The 26,213-nt window shown below is 47.2% G+C and overlaps 1 protein-coding gene across 2 annotated transcripts in view; it reads left to right on the forward strand.

Moving 5' to 3' along the window:
• Window positions 1-26,213, forward strand: part of LOC109882691 (FH2 domain-containing protein 1) — a 39,239-nt gene that overhangs the window by 6,583 nt on the left and 6,443 nt on the right. Inside the window, exons 2-3 of one of the 2 annotated variants that reach the window (XM_031791600.1) lie at window positions 24,947-25,217; window positions 25,847-26,020. In XM_031791600.1, coding sequence (XP_031647460.1) covers window positions 25,026-25,217; window positions 25,847-26,020 — 366 coding nt within the window. In that variant the 5' untranslated portion in view covers window positions 24,947-25,025. The remainder of the gene's footprint in view (window positions 1-24,946; window positions 25,218-25,846; window positions 26,021-26,213) is intronic. The other variant, XM_031791601.1, reaches the window with a different exon arrangement.

The raw sequence follows: 26,213 nt of genomic DNA on the forward strand, positions 1-26,213 counted from the left end.
TGCTATGCAGCCCTATGGGTCCAGATTAAGGCCCATGTGTTTCTCTGGGTATGCTATGCAGCCCTATGGGTCCAGATTAAGGCCCATGTGTTTCTCTGGGTATGCTATGCAGCCTTATGGGTCCAGATTAAGGCCCATGTGTTTCTCTGGGTATGCTATGCAGCCCTATGGATCCAGATTAAGGCCCATGTGTTTCTCTGGGTATGCTATGCAGCCCTATGGGTCCAGATTAAGGCCAATGTGTTTCTCTGGGTATGCTATGCAGCCCTATGCTTGTCGCCTGCTTGTTGCTCTTCATTAGCGATTAGCTCAAGACCGATGGAAAGGGAGGCGGACAGGTGGAAAAAAGAGAGAACCAACCCACATTTTCATCAGGATATATTCTGTTTTTGTTTTTGCCAGATTTAGGTACTATACTGAGTAGACGATGGAAGTTAGAGACCTACTGCTACATAGTCTATAGGTCAATCTCTGAGTTATAGACCTACTGCTACATTGGTCTATAGGCCTACTGCTACATTGACCTATAGACCTACTGCTACATTAGTCTATAGACCTACTGCTACATTGGTCTATAGACCTACTGCTACATTGACCTATAGACTATCTCTGAGTTATAGACCTACTGCTACATTGGTCTATAGGCCTACTGCTACATTGACCTATAGACCTACTGCTACATTAGTCTATAGACCTACTGCTACATTGGTCTATAGACCTACTGCTACATTGACCTATAAACCTACTGCTACATTGGGCTATAGACTATCTCTGAGTTATAGGTTTACTGCTACATTGACCTATAGACTATCTCTGAGTTATAGACCTACTGCTACATTGACCTATAGACCTACTGTTACATTGGTCTATAGACTATCTCTGAGTTATAGGTCTACTGCTACATTGACCTATAGACTATCTCTGAGTTATATGGAAGTTATAACCTATAGGCCTGTGCAGTAGTAGGTCTATCTCTGGGTTATAACCTATAGGCCTGTGCAGTAGTAGGTCTATCTCTGGGTTATAGCCTATAGGCCTGTGCAGTAGTAGGTCTATCTCTGGGTTATAACCTATAGGCCTGTGCAGTAGTAGGTCTCTCTCTGAGTTATAACCTATAGGCCTGTGCAGTAGTAGGTCTATCTCTGGGTTATAGCCTATAGGCCTGTGCAGTAGTAGGTCTATCTCTGAGTTCTATATGCTCATTGCCCCCAATGGATCATGGTGTCAATGTGTCCAAACGGCAGAGGTTGGTGATCTCACAAAATAGTTTAGTATAAACTTTTAGATTTAATCATTTTAATTCAGATTTTTATGATTAATCACGTGACAATGATTTTAAGGAACTTAAACATTATTGAAACTAAACTGTTCCAAGAAAATGTGCAGAAGAAGAAGGTCACGACTGGCCTGCAGATCAGTATAGAAATGGTTCGACCTCACGCTGGTCCAGGTTACCTACTGGTCCAGGTTACCTACTGGTCCAGGTTACCCACCCACTGGTCCAGGTTACCTACTGGTCCAGGTTACCTACTGGTCCAGGTTACCCACCCGCTGGTCCAGGTTACCCACCCACTGGTCCAGGTTATCCACCCGCTGGTCCAGGTTACCCACCCACTGGTCCAGGTTATCCACCCGCTGGTCCAGGTTACCCACCCACTGGTCCAGGTTACCCACTGGTCCAGGTTACCTACTGGTCCAGGTTACCCACCCACTGGTCCAGGTTACCCACCCACTGGTCCAGGTTACCTACTGGTCCAGGTTACCCACCCACTGGTCCAGGTTACCCAGCCACTGCTCCAGGTTACCCACTGGTCCAGGTTACCCACCCAGTGGTCCAGGTTACCCACCCGCTGGTCCAGGTAACCCACCCGCTGGTCCAGGTAACCCACCCGCTGGTCCAGGTTACCCACTGGTCCAGGTTACCCACCCACTGGTCCAGGTTACCCACTGGTCCAGGTTACCCACTGATCCAGGTTACTCACCCACTGGTCCAGGTTACCCACCCACTGGTCCAGGTTACCCACTGGTCCAGGTTACCCACCCACTGGTCCAGGTTACCCACCTACTGGTCCAGGTTACCCACCCACTGGTCCAGGTAACCCACCCGCTGGTCCAGGTTACCCACTGGTCCAGGTTACCCACCTACTGGTCCAGGTTACCCACCCACTGGTCCAGGTTACCCACCCGCTGGTCCAGGTTACCCACCTACTGGTCCAGGTTACCCACCCACTGGTCCAGGTTACCCACCCACTGGTCCAGGTTACCCACCCACTGGTCCAGGTTACCCACCCACTGGTCCAGGTTACCCACCCACTGGTCCAGGTTACCCACTGGTCCATGCAGTGAAACGACAAATATATGCACCTCCTTATTTGACCGTTGACCTTTAAAAAAAATAGAGATAGAGAGGATCACCACTAGGGGCCCTATAAGATGGAGAGGATCACCACTAGGGGCTCTATGATGGAGAGGATCACCACTAGGGGCTCTATGATGGAGATGATCACCACTAGGGGCTCTATGATGGAGAGGATCACCACTAGGGGCTCTATGATGGAGATGATCACCACTAGGGGCTCTATGATGGAGAGGATCACCACTAGGGGTCCTATAAGATGGAGAGGATCACCACTACGGCTCTACGATGGAGAGGATCACCACTAGGGGCCCTATAAGATGGAGAGGATCACCACTAGGGGCTCTATGATGGAGAGGATCACCACTACGGCTCTACGATGGAGAGGATCACCACTAGGGGCCCTATAAGATGGAGAGGATCACCACTAGGGGCTCTATGATGGAGAGGATCACCACTAGGCCCTATAAGATGGAGAGGATCACCACTAGGGGCTCTATGATGGAGAGGATCACCACTAGGGGCTCTAAGATGGAGATGATCACCGCTAGGGGCTCTATAAGATGGAGAGGATCACCACTAGGGGCTCTAAGATGGAGATGATCACCGCTAGGGGCTCTATAAGATGGAGAGGATCACCACTAGGGGCTCTATAAGATGGAGAGGATCACCACTAGGGGCTCTATAAGATGGAGAGGATCACCACTACGGCTCTACGATGGAGAGGATCACCACTAGGGGCTCTATAAGATGGAGAGGATCACCACTAGGGGCTCTATGATGGAGATGATCACCACTAGGGGCTCTATGATGGAGATGATCACCACTAGGGGCTCTATGATGGAGATGATCACCACTAGGCCCTATAAGTTGAAACTCTAAAACCTGCTGGAGATGATCACCACTATGATGGACAGCATCACCACTAGGCCCTATAAGATGGAGAGGATCACCACTAGGGGCTCTATGATGGAGATGATCACCACTAGGGGCTCTATGATGGAGATGATCACCACTAGGGGCTCTATGATGGAGATGATCACCACTAGGCCCTATAAGATGGAGAGGATCACCACTAGGGGCTCTATGATGGAGATGATCACCACTAGGGGCTCTATGATGGACAGCATCACCACTAGGGGCTCTATGATGGAGATGATCACCACTACGGCTCTATGATGGAGAGGATCACCACTAGGGGCTCTATGATGGAGATGATCACCACTAGGGGCTCTATGATGGAGATGATCACCACTACGGCTCTATGACGGAGATGATCACCACTAGGGGCTCTATGATGGAGAGGATCACCACTAGGGGCTCTATGATGGAGATGATCACCACTACGGCTCTATGATGGAGAGGATCACCACTAGGGGCTCTACGATGGAGATGATCACCACTAGGGGCTCCATGATGGAGATGATCACCGCTAGGGGCTCTACGGTGGAGATGAACACCACTAGGGGCTCTACGGTGGAGATGATCACCACTACGGGCTCTACGATGGAGATGATCACCACTAGGGGCTCTATGATGGAGATGATCACCACTACGGGCTCTATGATGGAGATGATCACCACTACGGGCTCTATGATGGAGATGATCACCACTACGGTCTCTATGATGGAGATGATCACCACTACGGGCTCTATGATGGAGATGATCACCACTAGGGGCTCTATGATGGAGATGATCACCACTTCGGGCTCTACGATGGAGATGATCACCGCTACGGGCTCTACGATGGAGATGATCACCACTACGGGCTCTATGATGGAGATGATCACCGCTACGGGCTCTATGATGGAGATGATCACCACTACGGGCTCTACGATGGAGATGATCACCACTACGGGCTCTACGATGGAGATGATCACCACTACGGGCTCTACGATGGAGATGATCACCACTACGGGCTCTACGATGGAGATGATCACCACTAGGGGCTCTATGAAGGAGATGATCACCAGTAGGGGCTATACGATGGAGATGATCACCACTAGGGGCTCTATGATGGAGATTATCACCACTAGGGGCTCTATGATGGAGATGATCACCACTAGTGGCTCTACGATGGAGATGATCACCGCTAGGGGCTCTACGGTGGAGATGATCACCACTAGGGGCTCTACGGTGGAGATGATCACCGCTAGGGGCTCTACGGTGGAGATGATCACCGCTAGGGGCTCTACGGTGGAGATGATCACCACTAGGGGCTCTACAGTGGAGATGATCACCACTATGGGCTCTACGGTATAGAAGATCCCCACTACGGGCTCTACGGTGGAGATGATCACCACTACGGGCTCTACTAGGGGCTCTACGATGGAGATGATCACCACTAGGGGCTCTATGATGGAGATGATCACCACTAGGGGCTCTACGATGGAGATGATCACCACTAGGGGCTCTATGATGGAGATGATCACCACTAGGGGCTCTACAGTGGAGATGATCACCACTATGGGCTCTACGGTGGAGATGATCCCCACTACGGGCTCTACGGTGGAGATGATCACCACTACGGGCTCTACTAGGGGCTCTACGATGGAGATGATCACCACTAGGGGCTCTATGATGGAGATGATCACCACTAGGGGCTCTACGATGGAGATGATCACCACTAGGGGCTCTATGATGGAGATGATCACCACTAGGGGCTCTACGATGGAGATGATCACCACTAGGGGCTCTACGATGGAGATAGTGCTCTAAAACCTGTTGTGAGATTTAGCAGTAAAGGCTCTTTGACACAAACATTTAGCCATCTCTCTATTTTACTTGGCCTACAGGGGTTTGATGGGCACTTGCGTGGAGTCCAACCTACAGCAAATTGCAGTAGTCCAGATGGAAGAGGACAAGTGTCTGGATTAGGACCTGCACCACTTCCTGTGCGAGGTAACGTCGTACTCTACGGATATTGTAGAGCGTGAACCTGCAGGAACGAGTCACTGCTTCGTTTGCAGAGAACGACAGGGTGTGGTCCAGAGTCACGCCAAGTTTCTTTGCATTCTGGGGAGGGGGACAACGTGGAGTTGTCAACCATGATGGAGAGGTCTTGTTGCGGGAAGACCTTCCCCGGGTGGAAGAGCAGCTCCATCTTGTTTAGCTTGAGGTGGTGGGCTGACAGAGAAGCGTGTTGCTACCTGGGTGTCAGAAGGTGGGGAAAGAGAAAAGTAGCTGTGTCATCCACATAGCAATGACAGGAGAGACCATGTGAGGATATGACAGAGCCAAATTACTTGGTGTATAAAGAGGAGAGGACCTAGAACCGAGCCCTGGGGGACACCAATATTGAGAGTACGTGGTGCAGACACAGATTCTCTCCACGTCATCTGGTAGGAGAAGCCAGGTAGGATGCAATCCAAGAGTGTGCAAAGCCTGAGACGCCCAGCCCTGAGAGGGTGGAGAGGAGGATCTGATAGAGCCTGAGACGCCAAGCCCTGAGAGGGTGGAGAGGAGGCAGAGCCTGAGATGCCCAGCCCTGAGAGGGTGGAGAGGAGGCAGAGCCTGAGAGGTTGGAGAGGAGGATCTGATTGAGCCTGAGACGCCCAGCCCTGAGAGGGTGGAGAGGAGGTAGAGCCTGAGACGCCCAGCCCTGAGAGGGTGGAGAGGCAGAGCCTGAGATGCCCAGCCCTGAGAGGGTGGAGAGTAGGTTCTGATGGTTCTAGGAGGATGAGAACAGAGGAGAGAGAGTCAGCTTTGGCAGAGCGGAGAACCTCCATGACACACAGAAGAGCAGTCTGGGTTGAGTTGACCCGTTTTGAAGCCTGATTGGTTAGAGTCCAGAAGATTGCGACTGGTTAGAGTCCAGAAGATTGCGACTGGTTAGAGTCCAGAAGATTGCGACTGGTTAGAGTCCAGAAGATTGCGACTGGTTAGAGTCCAGAAGATTGCGACTGGTTAGAGTCCAGAAGATTGCGACTGGTTAGAGTCCAGAAGATTGCGACTGGTTAGAGTCCAGAAGATTGCGACTGGTTAGAGTCCAGAAGATTGTGATTGGTTAGAGTCCAGAAGATTGTTCTGAGAGAGATACTGAGAGAGAGTTGGTCAGAGACAGAACGGTCAAGTGGGGGTGGAAGGGGATACTGGTCTGTGGTTTCCTGGGGAGAGGAGCTGGAGTCTGGAGGAGGGGATACTGGTCTGTAGTTTCCTGGGGAGAGGAGCTGGAGTCTGGAGGAGGGGATACTGGTCTGTGGTTTCCTGGGGAGAGGAGCTGGAGTCTGGAGGAGGGGATACTGGTCTGTGGTTTCCTGGGGAGAGGAGCTGGTCAGGGATGAGTTGATGAGGAATGGGAGATGGTCTGGAGGAGGGGATGGGGTCGAGTGGGCAGGGATGAGTTGATGAGGAATGGGAGATGGTCTGGAGAAGGGGATGGGGTCGAGTGGTCAGGGATGAGGAATGGGAGATGGTCTGGAGGAGGGGATGGGGTCGAGTGGGCAGGGATGCAGTTGATGAGGAATGGAAGATGGTCTGGAGGAGGGGATGGGGTCGAGTGGTCAGGGATGAGTTGATGAGGAATGGGAGATGGTCTGGAGGAGGGGATGTGGTCGAGTGGGCAGGGATGAGTTGATGAGGAATGGAAGATGGTCTGGAGGAGGGGATGTGGTCGAGTGGGCAGGGATGAGTTGAGGGAAGTGAGGATTGGGAGATGGTCTTGAGGAGGGGATGGGGTCGAGTGGGCAGGGATGAGTTGATCAAATCAAATCAAATTTATTTATATAGCCCTTCGTACATCAGCAGATATCTCAAAGTGCTGTACAGAAACCCAGCCTAAAACCCCAAACAGCAAGCAATGCAGGTGTAGAAGCACGGTCGCTAGGAAAAACTCCCTAGAAAGGCCAAAACCTAGGAAGAAACCTAGAGAGGAACCAGGCTATGTGGGGTGGCCAGTCCTCTTCTGGCTGTGCCAGGTGGAGATTATAACAGAACATGGCCAAGATGTTCAAATGTTCATAAATGACCAGCATGGTCGTATAATAATAAGGCAGAACAGTTGAAAGTGGAGCAGCAGCACAGTCAGATGGACTGGGGACAACAAGGAGTCATCATGTCAGGTAGTCCTGGGGCATGGTCCTAGGGCTCAGGTCCTCCGAGAGAGAGAAAGAAAGAGAGAAAGAGAGAAGGAGAGAATTAGAGAACGCACACTTAGATTCACACAGGACACCGAATAGGACAGGAGAAGTACTCCAGATATAACAAACTGACCCTAGCCCCCCGACACACAAACTGCTGCAGCATAAATACTGGAGGCTGAGACAGGGGGGGTCAGGAGACACTGTGGCCCCATCCGAGGACACCCCCGGACAGGGCCAAACAGGAAGGATATGGATGAGGAATGGGAGATGGTCTGGAGGAGGGGATGGGGTCGAGTGGGCAGGGATGAGTTGATGAGGAATGGAAGATGGTCTGGAGGAGGGGATGGGGTCCAGTCAGCATGGTTGCTGGGCAACCAGACCTCACATCGTCACAGGATTTCATCTGGAGAGAGAGAGGAGAAAGAGGTCAGGACGTAGGGTAGTTCTGTGTGAGTGGGACCAGAGAGGGGGAGGGAGGAGGAGGGTGGAAAGAGTTTGAGTGGACAAGTAACCGTGACAACGTGGAATTCAAATAGGCAGACGGGTGAGAGGGCCCCGTGTCACCACGGTGACGACCAGATGCTCTCGGACTATAAGGGAAAACATGGTCCGATGAAGAGAGAGCAGCTGAAGTGTTCTCTGGGGTGATCCATGTCTCCATCAGGGACAAAAAGGTCAGGGGACTGAAGGGCTGAAATGAACTCGGCGTCCTCGACCACATATCGTTCCAAACGCTGTCGGAGACCAGCCGCTCACATTGATTACCAAAACCACAACAGTCACAAATGGCCCTTAATCCTGGTCGATGTCAACGATCTGCAAGTTATACGCAGTCAGCAGTTTAATTCACACGCCAAGTAGGTTACAGTACTGGGCTCTGCTGTACTGGGTTCTACTGTACTGAGCTCTACTGTACTGGGCTCTGCTGTACTGGGCTCTGCTGTACTGGGCCCTACTGTCCTGGGCCCTGCTGTACTGGGCCCTGCTGTACTGGGCCCTACTGTACTGGGCTCTACTGTACTGAGCTCTACTGTACTGGGCCCTGCTGTACTGGGCCCTACTGTACTGGGCTCTACTGTACTGAGCTCTACTGTACTGGGCTGGGCTGTACTGTACTGGGTTCTACTGTACTGGGCTTTACTGTACTGGGCTGTACTGGGCCCTACTGTACTGGACTCTACTGTACTGGGCTCTACTGTACTGAGCTGTACTGTACTGGGCCCTGCTGTACTGGGCCCTACTGTACTGGGCCCTGCTGTACTGGGCCCTACTGTGCTGGGCCCTACTGTACTGGGCCCTACTGTACTGGGCCCTGCTGTACTGGGCCCTACTGTACTGGGCTGTACTGTACTGGGCTGTACTGTACTGGGTTCTACTGTACTGGGCTCTACTGTACTGGGCCCTACTGTACTGGGCTCTACTGTACTGGGCTCTACTGTACTGAACTCCACTGGGCCCTACTGTACTGGGCCCTACTGTACTGGGCCCTGCTGTACTGGGCCCTACTGTACTGGGCTCTACTGTACTGAGCTGTACTGGGCTGTACTGTACTGGGCTGTACTGTACTGGGTTCTACTGTACTGGGCTCTACTGTACTGGGTTCTACTGTACTGGCCTCTACTGTACTGAGCTCTACTGTACTGGGCTGTACTGTACTGAGCTCTACTGTACTGGGCCCTGTTGTCCTGGGTTCTACTGTACTGGGTTCTACTGTACTGGGCTCTACTGTACTGGGCTCTACTGTACTGAACTCCACTGGGCCCTACTGTACTGGGCCCTGCTGTACTGGGCCCTACTGTACTGGGCTCTACTGTACTGAGCTGTACTGGGCTGTACTGTACTGGGTTCTACTGTACTGGGCTCTACTGTACTGGGTTCTACTGTACTGGCCTCTACTGTACTGACCTCTACTGTACTGAGCTCTACTGTACTGGTACTGTACTGTACTGAGCTCTACTGTACTGGGCCCTGTTGTCCTGGGTTCTACTGTACTGGGTTCTACTGTACTGGGCTGTACTGGGCCCTACTGTACTGGGCTCTACTGTACTGGGCTCTACTGTACTGAGCTCTACTGTACTGAGCTCTATTGTACTGGGCTCTACTGGACTGAGCTCTATTGTACTGGGCTCGACTGTACTGTGCTCTACTGTATTTGGCTCTCCTTTACTGAGCTCTACTGTACTGGGCTCTACTGTACTGAGCTCTACTGTACTGGGCTCTACTGTACTGGGCTCTACTGTACTGGGCTGTACTGGGCCCTACTGTACTGGGCTCTACTGTACTGGGCTCTACTGTACTGGGCTCTACTGTACTGAGCTCTACTGTACTGGGCTGTACTGGGCTCTACTGTACTGAGCTCTACTGTACTGAGCTCTACTGTACTGAGCTTTCCTGTACTGGGCTCTACTGTACTGAGCTCTACTGTACTGGGCTCTACTGTACTGGGCCCTACTGTACTGGGCTTTACTGTACTGGGCTGTACTGGGCCCTACTGTACTGGACTCTACTGTACTGGGCTCTACTGTACTGAGCTCTACTGTATTGGGCTCTACTGTACTGAGCTCTACTGTACTGGGCTCTACTGTACTGGGCTCTACTGTACTCGGCCCTTCTTTACTGGGCTCTACTGTACTGGGCCCTTCTGTACTGGGCTCTACTGTACTGACCTCCACTGGGCTGTACTGTACTGAGCTCTACTGTGCTGAGCTCTATTGTACTGGGCTCTATTGTACTGGGCTCTACTGTACTGGGCTCTACTGTACTGGGCTCTACTGTACTGAGCTCTACTGTACTGGGCTGTACTGTACTGGGCCCTGTTGTACTGGGTTCTTCTGTACTGGGCTCTACTGTACTGGGCTGTACTGGGCCCTACTGTACTGAGCTCTATTGTACTGGGCTCTACTGTACTGAGCTCTACTGTACTGGGCTCTCCTGTACTGAGCTCTACTGTATTTGGCTCTCCTGTACTGAGCTCTACTGTACTGGGCTCTACTGTACTGAGCTCTACTGTACTGGGCTCTACTGTACTGGGCCCTACTGTACTGTACTGGGCCCTACTGTACTGGGCTCTACTGTACTGAGCTGTACTGTGCTGAGCTCTAATGTACTGGGCTCTACTGTGCTGGACTGTACTGGGCTCTACTGTACTGGGCTCTACTGTACTGGGCTCTACTGTACTGGGCTCTACTGTACTGGACTGTACTGGGCTTATTAATTTAAGCATTCAATATATATTTTTTTAAAGTAGTTATTACACATTGATTACACTCACTCCTATTTGATATGTCACAACGATTCATCGATGCGTATGCTATGATGCTGGTAAAGATGTATCGTTCTCCTACAGTGCTGATGATTTTAAACCGCTAGCTCATGGATGCAAACAATGTTCTTCCCATAAACACATAGCAAAACGACAATCTGTTTCAGTAGCTATAGTTAGCTAGCTAACATCTGTTTCAGTAGCTATAGTTAGCTAGCTAACATCTGTTTCAGTAGCTATAGTGAGCTAGCTAACATCTGTTTCAGTAGCTATAGTTAGCTAGCTAACATCTGTTTCAGTAGCTATAGTGAGCTAGCTAACATCTGTTTCAGTAGCTATAGTTAGCTAGCTAACATCTGTTTCAGTAGCTATAGTTAGCTAGCTAACATCTGTTTCAGTAGCTATAGTGAGCTAGCTAACATCTGTTTCAGTAGCTATAGTTAGCTAGCTAACATCTGATTCAGTATCTATAGTTAGCTAGCTAACATCTGTTTCAGTAGCTATAGTTAGCTAACTAACATCTGTTTCAGTAGCTATAGTGAGCTAGCTAACATCTGTTTCAGTAGCGATAGTTATCTAGCTGGGAATCCTAGCTAGCTAACTATATAGCTAGGTGTCATCATCTAAAATAACCCTAATTTATAAGACAGTTCTTATTTGATTAATGGTGGTCGGTCCCCATCTATGTGAAGCTAGCCACAATAAGGATTATCCACAACAGTGGAATTTGCGGTTAGCTTTCAAAGTAAAAGTATGGCATAAATATACTATTTGTATTTGTTTGCATCACTCTCAATGACATACTTTTATTTTGAAGGCAAACTGCAAATTACACTATTGTGCCTAATCCTTATTGTGGTTAGCTTCACAACACATAACCCGGTCCTGTCGAGCATCACAAGCCAAATACATTCCACACTCAGAAGGAGACGTTTCTTGTCAACGATATGAGAACTGGTGAAATTGGTTGGTGGTGCCAGGGCTGTGTGTGGGGGTCACTAGCAGCAGGCATAGACCCACCCCGCCCCCTCTCTGCCCCAGTCTTTTCACAGTGCAGCACGACGGGGGACCAGGCATGGTACCAAAGCTCTTTCACTGACCTTTTTATAGTTGTTTGTCTGGAGGATAATACGCCCTCACTGGGGTTACCCCGGTTACCACTGTGTGTGTGTGTGTGTGTATAAGGGGACAGACAGAGGAGAAGTCAAGGGTGCTGAAATGGCAACCAATTCAGAGTGAAGTGAAATACCAGACTAGACAGCAGATATCCTCTAGTCTAAACCCTCCCTAAGAAATGCATGCTAGTCTTCCTTCGTATCTCTCTCGATATCAAATCTAAAATGTTTCTCTCCTCAGCCTCTCGCTCGCTCTCCTCAGCCTCTCGTTCGCTCTCTCTCTCCTCAGCCTCTCGCTCCCTCGCTCTCTCTCCTCAGCCTCTCGCTCCCTCACTCTCTCTCCTCAGCCTCTCGCTCCCTCTCTCTCTCTCCTCAGCCTCTCACTCACTCTCTCTCCTCAGTCTCTCGTTCGCTCTCTCCCTCTCCTCAGCCTCGCTCGCTCTCTCCTCAGCCTCTCGTTCGCTCTCTCTCTCCTCAGCCGCTCGCTCGCTCTCTCTCCTCAGCCTCTCGCTCCCTCTCTCTCTCTCCTCAGCCTCTCGCTCCCTCTCTCTCTCTCCTCAGCCTCTCGCTCCCTCTCTCTCTCTCCTCAGCCTCTCACTCACTCTCTCTCCTCAGTCTCTCGTTCGCTCTCTCTCTCCTCAGCCTCTCGCTCGCTCTATCTCTCCTCAGCCGCTCGCTCGCTCGCTCTCTCTCCTCAGCCTCTCACTCCCTCTCTCTCTCTCCTCAGCCTCTCACTCCCTCTCTCTCTCTCCTCAGCCTCTCGCTCCCTCTCTCTCTCTCCTCAGCCTCTCGCTCCCTCTCTCTCTCTCCTCAGCCTCTCGCTCCCTCTCTCTCTCTCTCTCCTCAGCCTCTCGCTCCCTCTCTCTCTCTCTCTCCTCAGCCTCTCGCTCCCTCTCTCTCTCTCTCTCCTCAGCCTCTCGCTCCCTCTCTCTCTCTCTCTCCTCAGCCTCTCGCTCCCTCTCTCTCTCTCTCTCCTCAGCCTCTCGCTCCCTCTCTCTCTCTCCTCAGCCTCTCGCTCCCTCTCTCTCTCTCCTCAGCCTCTCGCTCCCTCTCTCTCTCTCCTCAGCCTCTCGCTCCCTCGCTCTCTCTCCTCAGCCTCTCGCTCCCTCTCTCTCTCTCCTCAGCCTCTCGCTCCCTCTCTCTCTCTCCTCAGCCTCTCGCTCCCTCTCTCTCTCTCCTCAGCCTCTCGCTCCCTCTCTCTCTCTCCTCAGCCTCTCGCTCCCTCTCTCTCTCTCCTCAGCCTCTCGCTCCCTCTCTCTCTCTCCTCAGCCTCTCGCTCGCTCTCTCTCTCTCCTCAGCCTCTCGTTCGCTCGCTCTCTCCTCAGCCTCTCGTTCGCTCGCTCTCTCCTCAGCCTCTCGTTCGCTCGCTCTCTCCTCAGCCTCTCGTTCGCTCGCTCTCTCCTCAGCCGCTCGCTCGCTCTCTCTCCTCAGCCTCTCGCTCCCTCTCTCTCTCTCCTCAGCCTCTCGCTCCCTCTCTCTCTCTCCTCAGCCTCTCGCTCCCTCTCTCTCTCTCCTCAGCCTCTCGCTCCCTCTCTCTCTCTCCTCAGCCTCTCGCTCCCTCTCTCTCTCTCCTCAGCCTCTCGCTCCCTCTCTCTCTCTCCTCAGCCTCTCGCTCGCTCGCTCTCTCTCCTCAGCCTCTCGCTCGCTCGCTCTCTCCTCAGCCTCTCGCTCGCTCGCTCTCTCTCCTCAGGCTCTCGCTCGCTCGCTCTCTCTCCTCAGCCTCTCGCTCGCTCGCTCTCTCTCCTCAGTCTCTCGCTCGCTCGCTCTCTCCTCAGCCTCTCGCCCGCTCTCTCTCTCTCTCCTCAGTCTCTCGTTCACTCGCTCTTTCTCCTGAGCCACTTGCTCACTCTCTCTCCTCAGCATCTCGCTCGCTCGCTCTCTCCTCAGTCTCTCGTTCACTCGCTCTCTCTCCTCAGTCGCTCACGCTCTCTCTCTCCTCAGTCGCTCACGCTCTCTCTCTCCTCAGCATCTCGCTCGCTCGCTCTCTCCTCAGTCTCTCGTTCACTCGCTCTCTCCTCAGTCTCTGTCGCTCCCTCTCTCTCTCTCCTCAGCCTCTCGCTCGCTCTCTCTCCTCAGCCTCTCGCTCGCTTGCTCTCTCTCCTCAGCCTCTCGCTCGCTCTCTCTCCTCAGCCTCTCGCTCTCTCTCTCTCCTCAGCCTCTCGCTCTCTCTCTCTCCTCAGCCTCTCGCTCTCTCTCTCTCCTCAGACTCTCGCTCTCTCTCTCTCCTCAGCCTCTCGCTCGCTCTCTCCTCAGCCTCTCGCTCGCTCTCTCCTCAGCCTCTCGCCCGCTCTCTCTCTCTCCTCAGTCTCTCGTTCACTCTCTCTTTCTCCTGAGCCACTTGCTCACTCTCTCTCCTCAGCATCTCGCTCGCTCGCTCTCTCCTCAGTCTCTCGTTCACTCGCTCTCTCTCCTCAGTCTCTCGTTCACTCGCTCTCTCCTCAGTCTCTGTCGCTCCCTCTCTCTCTCTCCTCACCCTCTCACTCACTCGCTCTCTCTCCTCAGTCGCTCGCTCTCTCTCTCTCCTCAGCCTCTCAGTCGCTCCCTCTCTCTCTCCTCACCTCTCTCTCTCCTCACCCTCTCGCTCACTCGCTCTCTCCTCAGTCTCTCGTTCACTCGCTCTCTCTCCTCAGCCGCTTGCTCACGCTCTCTCCTCAGTCTCTCTCTCCCCTTGTTCAAAGAGATGCTGCTGGTCTGTTGGCCTGTCAGTTTCTGTTGGAAAAGTCACACTAGTGCTTGGACTGTGTGTTCCTGCACGTGTGTTTAACTGTGGTTGTGTGTTCCTGCACGTGTGTTTAACTGTGGTTGTGTGTGACGGTCATGTGTGTTTAACTGTGGTTGTGTGTTCCTGCACGTGTGTTTAACTGTGGTTGTGTGTGACGGTCATGTGTGTTTAACTGTGGTTGTGTGTTCCTGCACGTGTGTTTAACTGTGGTTGTGTGTGACGGTCATGTGTGTTTAACTGTGGTTGTGTGTGACGGTCATGTGTGTTTAACTGTGGTTGTGTGTGACGGTCATGTGTGTTTAACTGTGGTTGTGTGTGACGGTAATGGCCAGACAAATACTGTAATAATATAATAATAAAAATAATAATATAATTAATAATATAATTAATTAATATAATGTAATAATTAATAATATAATTAATTAATATAATGTAATAATTAATAATATAATTAATTAATATAATGTAATAATTAATAATATAATTAATTAATATAATGTAATAATTAATAATATAATTAATTAATATAATGTAATAATTAATAATATAATTAATTAATATAATGTAATAATTAATAATATAATTAATTAATATAATGTAATAATTAATAATATAATTAATTAATATAATGTAATAATTAATAATATAATTAATTAATATAATGTAATAATTAATAATATAATTAATTAATATAATGTAATAATTAATAATAAAATAATGTAATAATTAATAATATAATTAATAATATAATAGTAATAATAATAATAATAATAATATAATTAATAATAAAATAATATAATAATTAATAATATAATAATAATTAAATAATAACATAATAATTAAATAATTATATAATAATTAATAATATAATAATAATTAAATAATTATATAATAATTAATAATATAATAATAATTAAATAATTATATAATAATTAATAATATAATAATAATTAAATAATTATATAATAATTAATAATAATTTAATAATAATATAATAATAAAAATAATAATAAGCCCTTTTAAATTGACTGATTTCCTAATATGAACTGTAACAGTCAGATATTTGAAATGGTTCCATGTTGCATTTTATATTTTTGTTCAGTTTACTTTAATACACATGTGAATTTCTCCCAATACTTTTGGACCCTTTAAAATGTGAGGGACGATGTACAAAAAGGGCTGTCATCTCCAAGCGGTTCACCCGATATGGATGAAAATAACCTCAAGTATCATTTCAAATCTAAAGTGCTGGAGTACAGAGCCAAAACAACAAATGATGAGTTTGGAGCCAAAACAACAAATAATGAGTTTGGGGGCAAAACAACAAATAATGAGTTTGGGGGCAAAACAACAAATGATGAGTTTGGAGCCAAAACAACAAATAATGAGTTTGGGGGCAAAACAACAAATAATGAGTTTGGAGCCAAAACAACAAATGATGAGTTTGGAGCCAAAACAACAAATGATGAGTTTGGAGCCAAAACAACAAATGATGAGTTTGGAGCCAAAACAACAAATGATGAGTTTGGAGCCAAAACAACAAATGATGAGTTTGGAGCCAAAACAACAAATGATGAGTTTGGAGCCAAAACAACAAATAATGAGTCACTGTCCCAATGCTCCCTGGAGCTTGCTGTATCATGAGTTACAACATTCTGAATATTGTCAAGTTAATATTTAAAACCATTGACCATTTAAATCACAGTAAGTTTAAAAATATATATAATAATAAGTCAAGCTAGCTGAATAGCATATTTACATAAATTATCAATGATCAGCTGATATGAATTAGGTGTTTTGGAGGCACTTTAATAACTTGCTTACAATTTGTGATGATGAGTGTGTTGTTGTAGAAATAACGAGTCCTTTGCTTCAGAGGCAGTTGATGTTGTGAATTATAAATTTTTTAAAGCCGGGGGAGGTGCACCCTTTTTGAATTATGAGCACCTGCCGTGTGTGTGTGTGTGTGTGCGTGTGTGTGTGTCCCAGCTACCAGTGTTAGGGCTTCCATGTGTTACTGTGGTAACCCTCATAACAGCAGCCGTCCCTATGGTTACGGACTGTGTGCCACCCACAATGGCTGCTTGTTTACAATCCCAAACAAACCCTCCCCTCTCTTTCTCCTTCCTTCCCTCCCTCTCTCCAAACGGGGTCAGGGTCGACACCAAACCCACTTCCCTCTGTTAGTTTCTCCCTCCTCCTTATATCCCTCTCTCCATTCAAAGGGTCAAAGACCAAAATAATTTGGTTCGCTGGTCTTTTATGTCACCATCCCCTCCCCCTTCCATGGGTCGTGCTCGTAAACAAAGGTGGTAAAATTGGAAGGTGTGCCAGTGATGACATCAACCCAATCACGTGACAGATGTAAAAAAAAATAAGAAGAAGAAATAGAATTTTGCCTTAAGCCTTCCTGGTGACCTCACAATGGGGTTCCGAGGGCTCTGATTGGCTGATGGGGTGTTTGGAGAACCCCTGTGACGTTCTACTAACGTTGTGCCCCGTCGGTGCTTCTAGCTGTGATGTTATGTTTACCGCGAGCCTATTGTCACAGAGAACCCTGTCCACGATGATCCACATAGGCCAAAGCATTCTGGGATATGGTGGGGAGGGGTGGGAGATGACATTGCTGAGCGGTGACGACCTGAGCTGATCACTCACTCGCTAGTTAGCTTTTCTCAACTGACCCAATTATGACCCCCCCCCCCCCACCAGACCAGCATTGTGGACCCTGACCTATATATTGAGAGGGAGAGATGCTGAGAGACACCATTAGAGAGGGATGCTGAGAGAAACCATTAGAGAGAGATGCTGAGAGAAACCATTAGAGAGAGATGCTGAGAGAAACCATTAGAGAGAGATGCTGAGAGAAACCATTAGAGAGAGATGCTGAGAGAAACCACTAGAGAGGGATGCTGAGAGAAACCATTAGAGAGGGATGCTGAGAGAAACCATTAGAGAGGGATGCTGAGAGAAACCATTAGAGAGAGATGCTGAGAGAAACCATTAGAGAGGGATGCTGAGAGAAACCATTAGAGAGGGATGCTGAGAGAAACCATTAGAGAGGGATGCTGAGAGAAACCATTAGAGAGAGATGCTGAGAGAAACCATTAGAGAGAGATGCTGAGAGAAACCATTAGAGAGAGATGCTGAGAGAAACCATTAGAGAGAGATGCTGAGAGAAACCATTAGAGAGAGATGCTGAGAGAAACCATTAGAGAGGGATGCTGAGAGAAACCATTAGAGAGGGATGCTGAGAGAAACCATTCGAGAGGGATGCTGAGAGAAACCATTAGAGGTATGCTGAGAGAAACCATTAGAGAGGGATGCTGAGAGGAACCATTAGAGAGAGATGCTGAGAGAAACCATTAGAGAGGGATGCTGAGAGGAACCATTAGAGAGAGATGCTGAGAGAAACCATTAGAGAGAGATGCTGAGAGAAACCATTAGAGAGGGATGCTGAGAGGAACCATTAGAGAGAGATGTTGAGAGGAACCATTAGAGAGAGATGTATCAAAATAAACAACCTCCCCTTCCCTTAGAACAGGCTTGGAACCTCTAACCCTGACAACCTCCCCCTTCCCTTAGAACAGGCTTGGAACCTCTAACCCTGACAACCTCCCCCTTCCGTTAGAACAGGCTTGGAACCTCTAACCCTGACAACCTCCCCCTTCCCTTAGAACAGGCTTGGAACCTCTAACCCTGACAACCTCCCCCTTCCGTTAGAACAGGCTTGGAACCTCTAACCCTGACAACCTCCCCCTTCCCTTAGAACAGGCTTGGAACCTCTAACCCTGACAACCTCCCCCTTCCCTTAGAACGGGCTTGGAACCTCTAACCCTGACAACCGCCCCATGGTGGCGGTGGGGTTATGGTATGGGGCAGGCATAAGCTACGGACAACCAATACAATTGCATTTTATCAAATCACAATTTGAATGCACAGAGATACCGTGACGAGATCCTGAGGCCCACTGTCGTGCCATTCATCCACCTCCATCAACCTCATGTTTCATCATGATAATGCACGGCCCCATGTCGCAAGGATCTGTACACAATTCCTAGAAGCTGAAAATGTCCCAGTTCTTTCATGGCCTACATTCTCACCAGACATGTCACCCATTGAGCATGTTTGGGATGCTCTGGATCAATGTGTACAATGTTCACAACATTGACATCAGCAAACTGCTCACCCACGTCTGCCCTCTGTACAGTTGAAACCGGGACTCATCCGTGAAGAACACACTTCTCCAGGGTGTCAGTGGCCATCGAACATACATGCTATCTGCCATCTGTCCGGTACAGTTGAAACCGGGACTCATCCGTGAAGAACACACTTCTCCAGGGTGTCAGCGGCCATCGAACATACATGCTATCTGCCATCTGTCCGGTACAGTTGAAACCAGGATTCATCTGTGAAGAGCACACTTCTCCAGGGTGTCAGCGGCCATCGAACATTTTCCCACTGAGGTCGGTTACGACACCAAACTGCAGTCAGGTCAAGACCCTGGTGAGGACGACGAGTTTCCCTGAGATGATTTCTGACAGTTTGTGCAGAACTTCTTCGATTGTGCAAATCCACAGTTTCATCAGCTGTCCTTGTGACTGGTCTCAGACGATCCCACAGGTGTAGAAGCCGAAGAAGGAGGAGTAGGAAGGGGGGGGGGGGGGTACAGCGCTGTAGACTGTTGTAGTCATCATACTGTTTTATAATCGGCTTCTTGATATGCCACACCTGTCAGGTGTATTGTCTTGATAAAATGCTCACTAACAGGGATGTAAACAGTTGTGTAGCAGGTAGTTGGTACGATCAATGTTTGATCTGGTCAGCTGAAGGTTCACACTGAGCTCAGAGATGTTGCATAAGACTACACACACACACACACACACACACACACACACACACACACACACACACACACACACACACACACACACACACACACATACACACATACACACATACACACATACATACATACATACATACATACATACATATTTACAGTTGAAGTCGGAAGTTTACATACACCTTAGCCAAATACATTTCAACTCAGGTATTCACAATTCCTGACATTTAGTCCTAGTAAAAATTCCCTGTTTTAGGTCAGTTAGGATCACCACTTTATTTTAAGAATGTGAAATGTCAGAATAATAGAAGAGAGGATTAAATATTTCAGCTTTTATTTCTTTCATCACATTCCCAGTGGGTCAGAAGTTCACATACACTCAATTAGTATTTGGTAGCATTGCCTTTAAATTGTTTAACTTGGGCCAAACGTTTCGGGGAGCCTTCCACAAGCTTCCCACAATAAGTTGGGTGAATTTTGGCCCATTCCTCCTGACAGAGCTGGTGTAACTGAGTCAGGTTTGTAGGCCTCCTTGCTTGCACACACTTTTTCAGTTCGGCCCACAAATGTTCTATAGGATTGAGGTCAGGGCTTTGTGATGGCCACTCCAATACCTCAAATCAAATCAAATCAAATTTTATTTGTCACATACACATGGTTAGCAGATGTTAATGCGAGTGTAGCGAAATGCTTGTGCTTCTAGTTCCGACAATGCAGTAATAACGAACAAGTAATCTAGCTAACAATTCCAAAAAACTACTGTCTTATACACAGTGTAAGGGGATAAAGAATATGTACATAAGGATATATGAATGAGTGATGGTACAGAGCAGCATAGGCAAGATACAGTAGATGGTATCGAGTACAGTATATACATATGAGATGAGTATGTAAACAAAGTGGCGTAGTTAAAGTGGCTAGTGATACATGTATTACATAAGGATGCAGTCGATGATATAGAGTACAGTATCTACGTATGCATATGAGATGAATAATGTAGGGTAAGTAACATTATATAAGGTAGCATTGTTTAAAGTGGCTAGTGATATATTTACATCATTTCCCATCAATTCCCATTATTAAAGTGGCTGGAGTTGAGTCAGTGTCATTGACAGTGTGTTGGCAGTAGCCACTCAATGTTAGTGGTGGCTGTTTAACAGTCTGATGGCCTTGAGATAGAAGCTGTTTTTCAGTCTCTCGGTCCCAGCTTTGATGCACCTGTACTGACCTCGCCTTCTGGATGACAGTGGGGTGAACAGGCAGTGGCTCGGGTGGTTGATGTCCTTGATGATCTTTATGGCCTTCCTGTAGCATCGGGTGGTGTAGGTGTCCTGGAGGGCAGGTAGTTTGCCCCCGGTGATGCGTTGTGCAGACCTCACTACCCTCTGGAGAGCCTTACGGTTGTGGGCGGTGCAGTTGCCATACCAGGCGGTGATACAGCCCGCCAGGATGCTCTCGATTGTGCATCTGTAGAAGTTTTTAAGCCCCAAACCAATTAATGACTACAACTGTAGACTGTAGATACACACACCCAAACCATGGCCCTAACCTTAACCACTCGTGATTAATGACTACAACTGTAGATACACACACACAAACCATATCCCTAACCTTAACCACTCGTGATTAATGACTACAACTGTAGATACACACACACAAACCATGGCCCTAACCTTAACCACTCGTGATTAATGACTACAACTGTAGATACACATACACACACACAAACCATGTCCCTAACCTTAACCACTCGTGATTAATGACTACAACTGTATATACACACACACAAACCATGGCCCTAACCTTAACCACTCGTGATTAATGACTACAACTGTAGATACACACACAAACCATGGCCCTAACCTTAACCACTCGTGATTAATGACTACAACTGTAGATACACACACACAAACCATATCCCTAACCTTAACCACTCGTGATTAATGACTACAACTGTAGATACACACACACAAACCATGGCCCTAACCTTAACCACTCGTGATTAATGACTACAACTGTAGATACACATACACATACACAAACCATAGCCCTAACCTTAACCACTCGTGATTAATGACTACAACTGTAGATACACATACACAAACCATAGCCCTAACCTTAACCACTCGTGATTAATGACTCCAACTGTATATACACACACACAAACCATGGCCCTAACCTTAACCACTCGTGATTAATGACTACAACTGTAGATACACATACACACACAAACCCTCTGACTGGACTAGTACTAGTGGCTACATACACACACAAACCCCTGGGCTGGACTAGTACTAGTGGCTACATACACACACAAACCCTCTGACTGGACTAGTACTAGTGGCTACATACACACACAAACCCTCTGACTGGACTAGTACTAGTGGCTACATACACACACAAACCCTCTGACTGGACTAGTACTAGTGGCTACATACACACACAAACCCTCTGACTGGACTAGTACTAGTGGCTACATACACACACAAACCCCTGGGCTGGACTAGTACTAGTGGCTACATACACACACACACCCTCTGACTGGACTAGTACTAGTGGCTACATACACACACAAACCCTCTGACTGGACTAGTACTAGTGGCTACATACACACACACACCCTCTGACTGGACTAGTACTAGTGGCTACATACACACACACGTTCCCTGTTAGGAGCCACATCACTTCCTGACAATGAATAATACATAAATGGAGGAAGTGTCAGTGTGTGTGTGTGTCAGTGTGTGTGTGTGTGTGTGTTTGTGTCAGTATGTATGTATGTGTGTGTGTCAGTGTGTGTGTGTGTGTGTGTCAGTGTGTGTGTGTGTGTGTCTGTGTGTGTTTGTGTGTTTGTGGCAGTATGTATGTATGTGTGTGTCAGTGTGTGTGTGTGTGTGTGTTTGTGTCAGTATGTATGTATGTGTGTGTGTCAGTGTGTGTGTGTGTGTCAGTGTGTGTGTGTGTGTGTCAGTGTGTGTTTGTGTGTTTGTGGCAGTATGTATGTATGTGTGTGTCAGTGTGTGTGTGTGTCAGTGTGTGTGTGTGTGTGTGTTTGTGGCAGTATGTATGTATGTGTGTGTCAGTGTGTGTATGTGTGTGTCAGTGTGTGTGTGTGTGTGTCAGTGTGTGTGTGTGTGTGTGTTTGTGGCAGTATGTATGTATGTGTGTGTCAGTGTGTGTGTGTGTGTGTGTGTGTGTGTCAGTGTGTGTGTGTGTGTGTCAGTGTGTGTGTGTGTGTGTCAGTGTGTGTGTGTGTTACCAGAGTGTAAAGTGAATCTGACTGAAATATTAAAGGGGCAGTGCAGTTAAAAAAAAGTAATCTTCCTGTTTAAAAAAACATTTTGTATTTAACTAAAGTATTCTGACCCGTTGACTTCATTCCGCATTCACAATACCCCATAATGACATCACAATACCCCATAATGACATCACAATAATACCCCATAATGACATCACAATAATACCCCATAATGACATCACAATACCCCATAATGACATCACAATACCCCATAATGACATCACAATAATTCCCCATAATGACATCACAATAATTCCCCATAATGACATCACAATAGCCCATGATGACATCACAATAACCCCATAATGACATCACAATAACCCCATAATGACATCACAATAACCCCATAATGACATCACAATACCCCATAATGACATCACAATACCCCATAAATGACATCACAATAATACCCCATAATGACATCACAATACCCCATAATGACATCACAATACCCCATAATGACATCACAATAATACCCCATAATGACATCACAATACCCCATGATGACATCACAATAACCCCATAATGACATCACAATAACCCCATAATGACATCACAATAACCCCATAATGACATCACAATACCCCATAATGACATCACAATAATACCCCATAATGACATCACAATACCCCATGATGACATCACAATAATACCCCATAATGACATCACAATACCTCATGATGACATCACAATACCCCATAATGACATCACAATAACCCCATAATGACATCACAATACCCCATGATGACATCACAATAACCCCATAATGACATCACAATACCCCATACTGACGAAGTGAAAACAGCTTTCTAGAAATGTTGGCAAACTGGCTATGAGACTTAAAATTGAGCTCAGGTGCATCCTGTTTCCATTGATCATCCTTGAGATGTTTCTACAACATGACTGAAGTCCACCTGTAGTAAATTCTATTGATTGGACATGATTTGGAAAGGCAAACACCTGTCTATATAAGGTCTCAGAGTTGACCGTGCATGTCAGAGCAAAAACCAAGCCATGAGGTCGAAGAAATTGTCTGAGCTCAGAGACATTATTGATAATATCTACAAACCTATTTTTTTGTATTTGTCATTAAGGGGTGTAGGTTGATGGGGGGAGGACTATTTAATCAGTTTTAGAATAAGGCAACATAACAATCTGTGGGTGTCTGAATACTTTCTGAATGCACTGTATTTAAAACAAATACACACAAGATCAGACAAATCATTTAAATGGCTAAAGGAAATAAATCATTAAAAAACATATATTTGGGATTATTTTTATGAAATAAACACACAATTATTTATTAGATATGCAGTGACGATTAGAAAAAAATAGAATTAAAAAGACTAACATGTGGCCTTTTTAAATAAGTAATGAGGGATCTGGGCTCCTTTCTGTCTGCTCTGATGTGTTCAGACTGGTTCTCATTCTGCTTGTAATGTCAAACAAGGACTTGAAAAGAGACTCAATTCAAAGGGGCTTCAAGAGAATAGAGACATTTCAAAACCTTATATTATTGCCTGTGTGTTGTAACAATGTGTAAGTCGTTGAAGTACAAAAGGGAATATCTCTCTCCCCTCTCTCTCTCTCTCTCTCTTTTTCTTTCTCTTTCCCCTCTTTCTCTCCCCTCTCTCTCTCCTCTTTCTCTCCCCTCTCTCTCTCTCTCTCTCCTCTTTCTCTCCCCTCTCTCTCTCTCTCTCTCTCTCCTCTTTCTCTCCCCTCTCTCTCTCTCTCCTCTTTCTCTCCCCTCTCTCTCTCTCTCTCTCTCTCTCTCCTCTTTCTCTCCCCTCTCTCTCTCTCTCTCTCTCCTCTTTCTCTCCCCTCTCTCTCTCTCCTCTTTCTCTCTCCCCTCTTTCTCTCTCCTCTTTCTCTCAGCACAGATTTATTCTGTCTTCAAATGGAGCGCTAGTGGTTTGAAATGTTTCCAGAGCTGATTGAGGTTAATGTAGTCTAAACCTATTGGAATATGATAATACCAGACACTTTGTTTGTGAAATCAAAAAAGAACTAGAGGTGTGTCATAGACTCAACACAAAAACACTGAAGGATATATATATATATATATGTACATGTGGTGTGTACTGAAATATTGTTCTTAGATATTGATTTCGATGTGTTTTTAAAAAATAGATTTCTTGGGGTAGGTTTTTTAGCAGTTATCCGAACGTTGTTGTTTACAGTGGACACATCAACCCTGTAGGCCTCAACCAGACTATCCAGTCTGATCGCTCAACCTCACCCTCCTTTCCTTGCTTTGACCAATCAGCAGTTGGGATGCATGTGATGAGCAGAATCTCTCTAGCCAATGAGAAAAGAGTTTCCAGGAAGTGGATGCGGTTGAAGTTATGTCTCTGCCCCCTGCCTCTACAATTCCCGTCCCTGATGGCAACAAGACAGGACCTCCTCTCCCTCCTCCTCCTCCTCCCCCCTGCGGACCTCCGCCCCCGCCCCCTCCACCCGGTGCGGTCGACCCCATAGGAGGGATGAAGAAGAGGCGGGTCCGGAGTTTCTTCTGGAAACCTATACCTGAAGACCAGGTTAGTTACACTCCTCCTACTTCTACCAGTAGACCCCGCCCCTACCCTGAAGACCAGGTTAGTTACACTCCTCCTACTTCTTATACCAGTAGACTCCGCCCCTACTCTGAAGACCAGGTTAGTTACACTCCTCCTACTTCTACCAGTAGACCCCGCCCCTACCCTGAAGACCAGGTTAGTTACACTCCTCCTACTTCTTATACCAGTAGACCCCGCCCCTACTCCATACTCCCTTAAAAACCTTCACTTGAAAAACTAGAAAAAAGCAGAAATTGTACTGTTTGTCCATTTTGAGACACCGTAGCCAGTATACACTTCCTCAAAATAGTCCAAATTAAGATAACTCCAGAAATCTGTCATTAATTTGGACATGAAAATAAGTTATGGCCATTGAAATAACAAAAAACCTGCTGTTGACCAATCACCGACGAAGGGGCGTAGATTTCTGCGACCGACTTCGGCGCCCGACTTTGGCTTGCCTCGAAAATTTTTTTTTGTGTTTCCCCGAAAATCCGGGAAAAAAAAAAACCCTCACCGAAGTCTAAAACAAACCAATATAGGCATAAACTCTTCTAAAGTGTTTCGTCTGGAAACCTTAAACCTCCTAACTGCTATGTAACGGTCTCCAGGTGAAAGGACGGACCAACCTGTGGACACAGCTTCCTGTACAGCAGCAGCAGTACTACATAGACGTCCAGACCATCGAGGAGCTGTTTAGTCAGACGGACTGTCAATCATCTGGGGTTACCTCTGTGACTAGGGGGGGGAAGGCCCGAGGCTCCCTCAGAGAGACCAAAGATGAGGTGAGGAAGAGAGGACACACACACCCTTTTATGGCCAATGAGATGTTGTGTCAAACAGATATATTCCATCTTGGCTCTGAGTTAGCAGAGTGTTGCATTTGTGTTTTCATTCTCTCTGTTCTTTTCTCTCTGTTCTCTCTCTCTTTATCAATGTTTCTCTCTGTTCTCTCTCATTTCAATTCAAATTCAATTC

This window comes from Oncorhynchus kisutch, linkage group LG16, assembly GCF_002021735.2.
Source record: "Oncorhynchus kisutch isolate 150728-3 linkage group LG16, Okis_V2, whole genome shotgun sequence".
Lineage (NCBI taxonomy): Eukaryota > Metazoa > Chordata > Actinopteri > Salmoniformes > Salmonidae > Oncorhynchus > Oncorhynchus kisutch.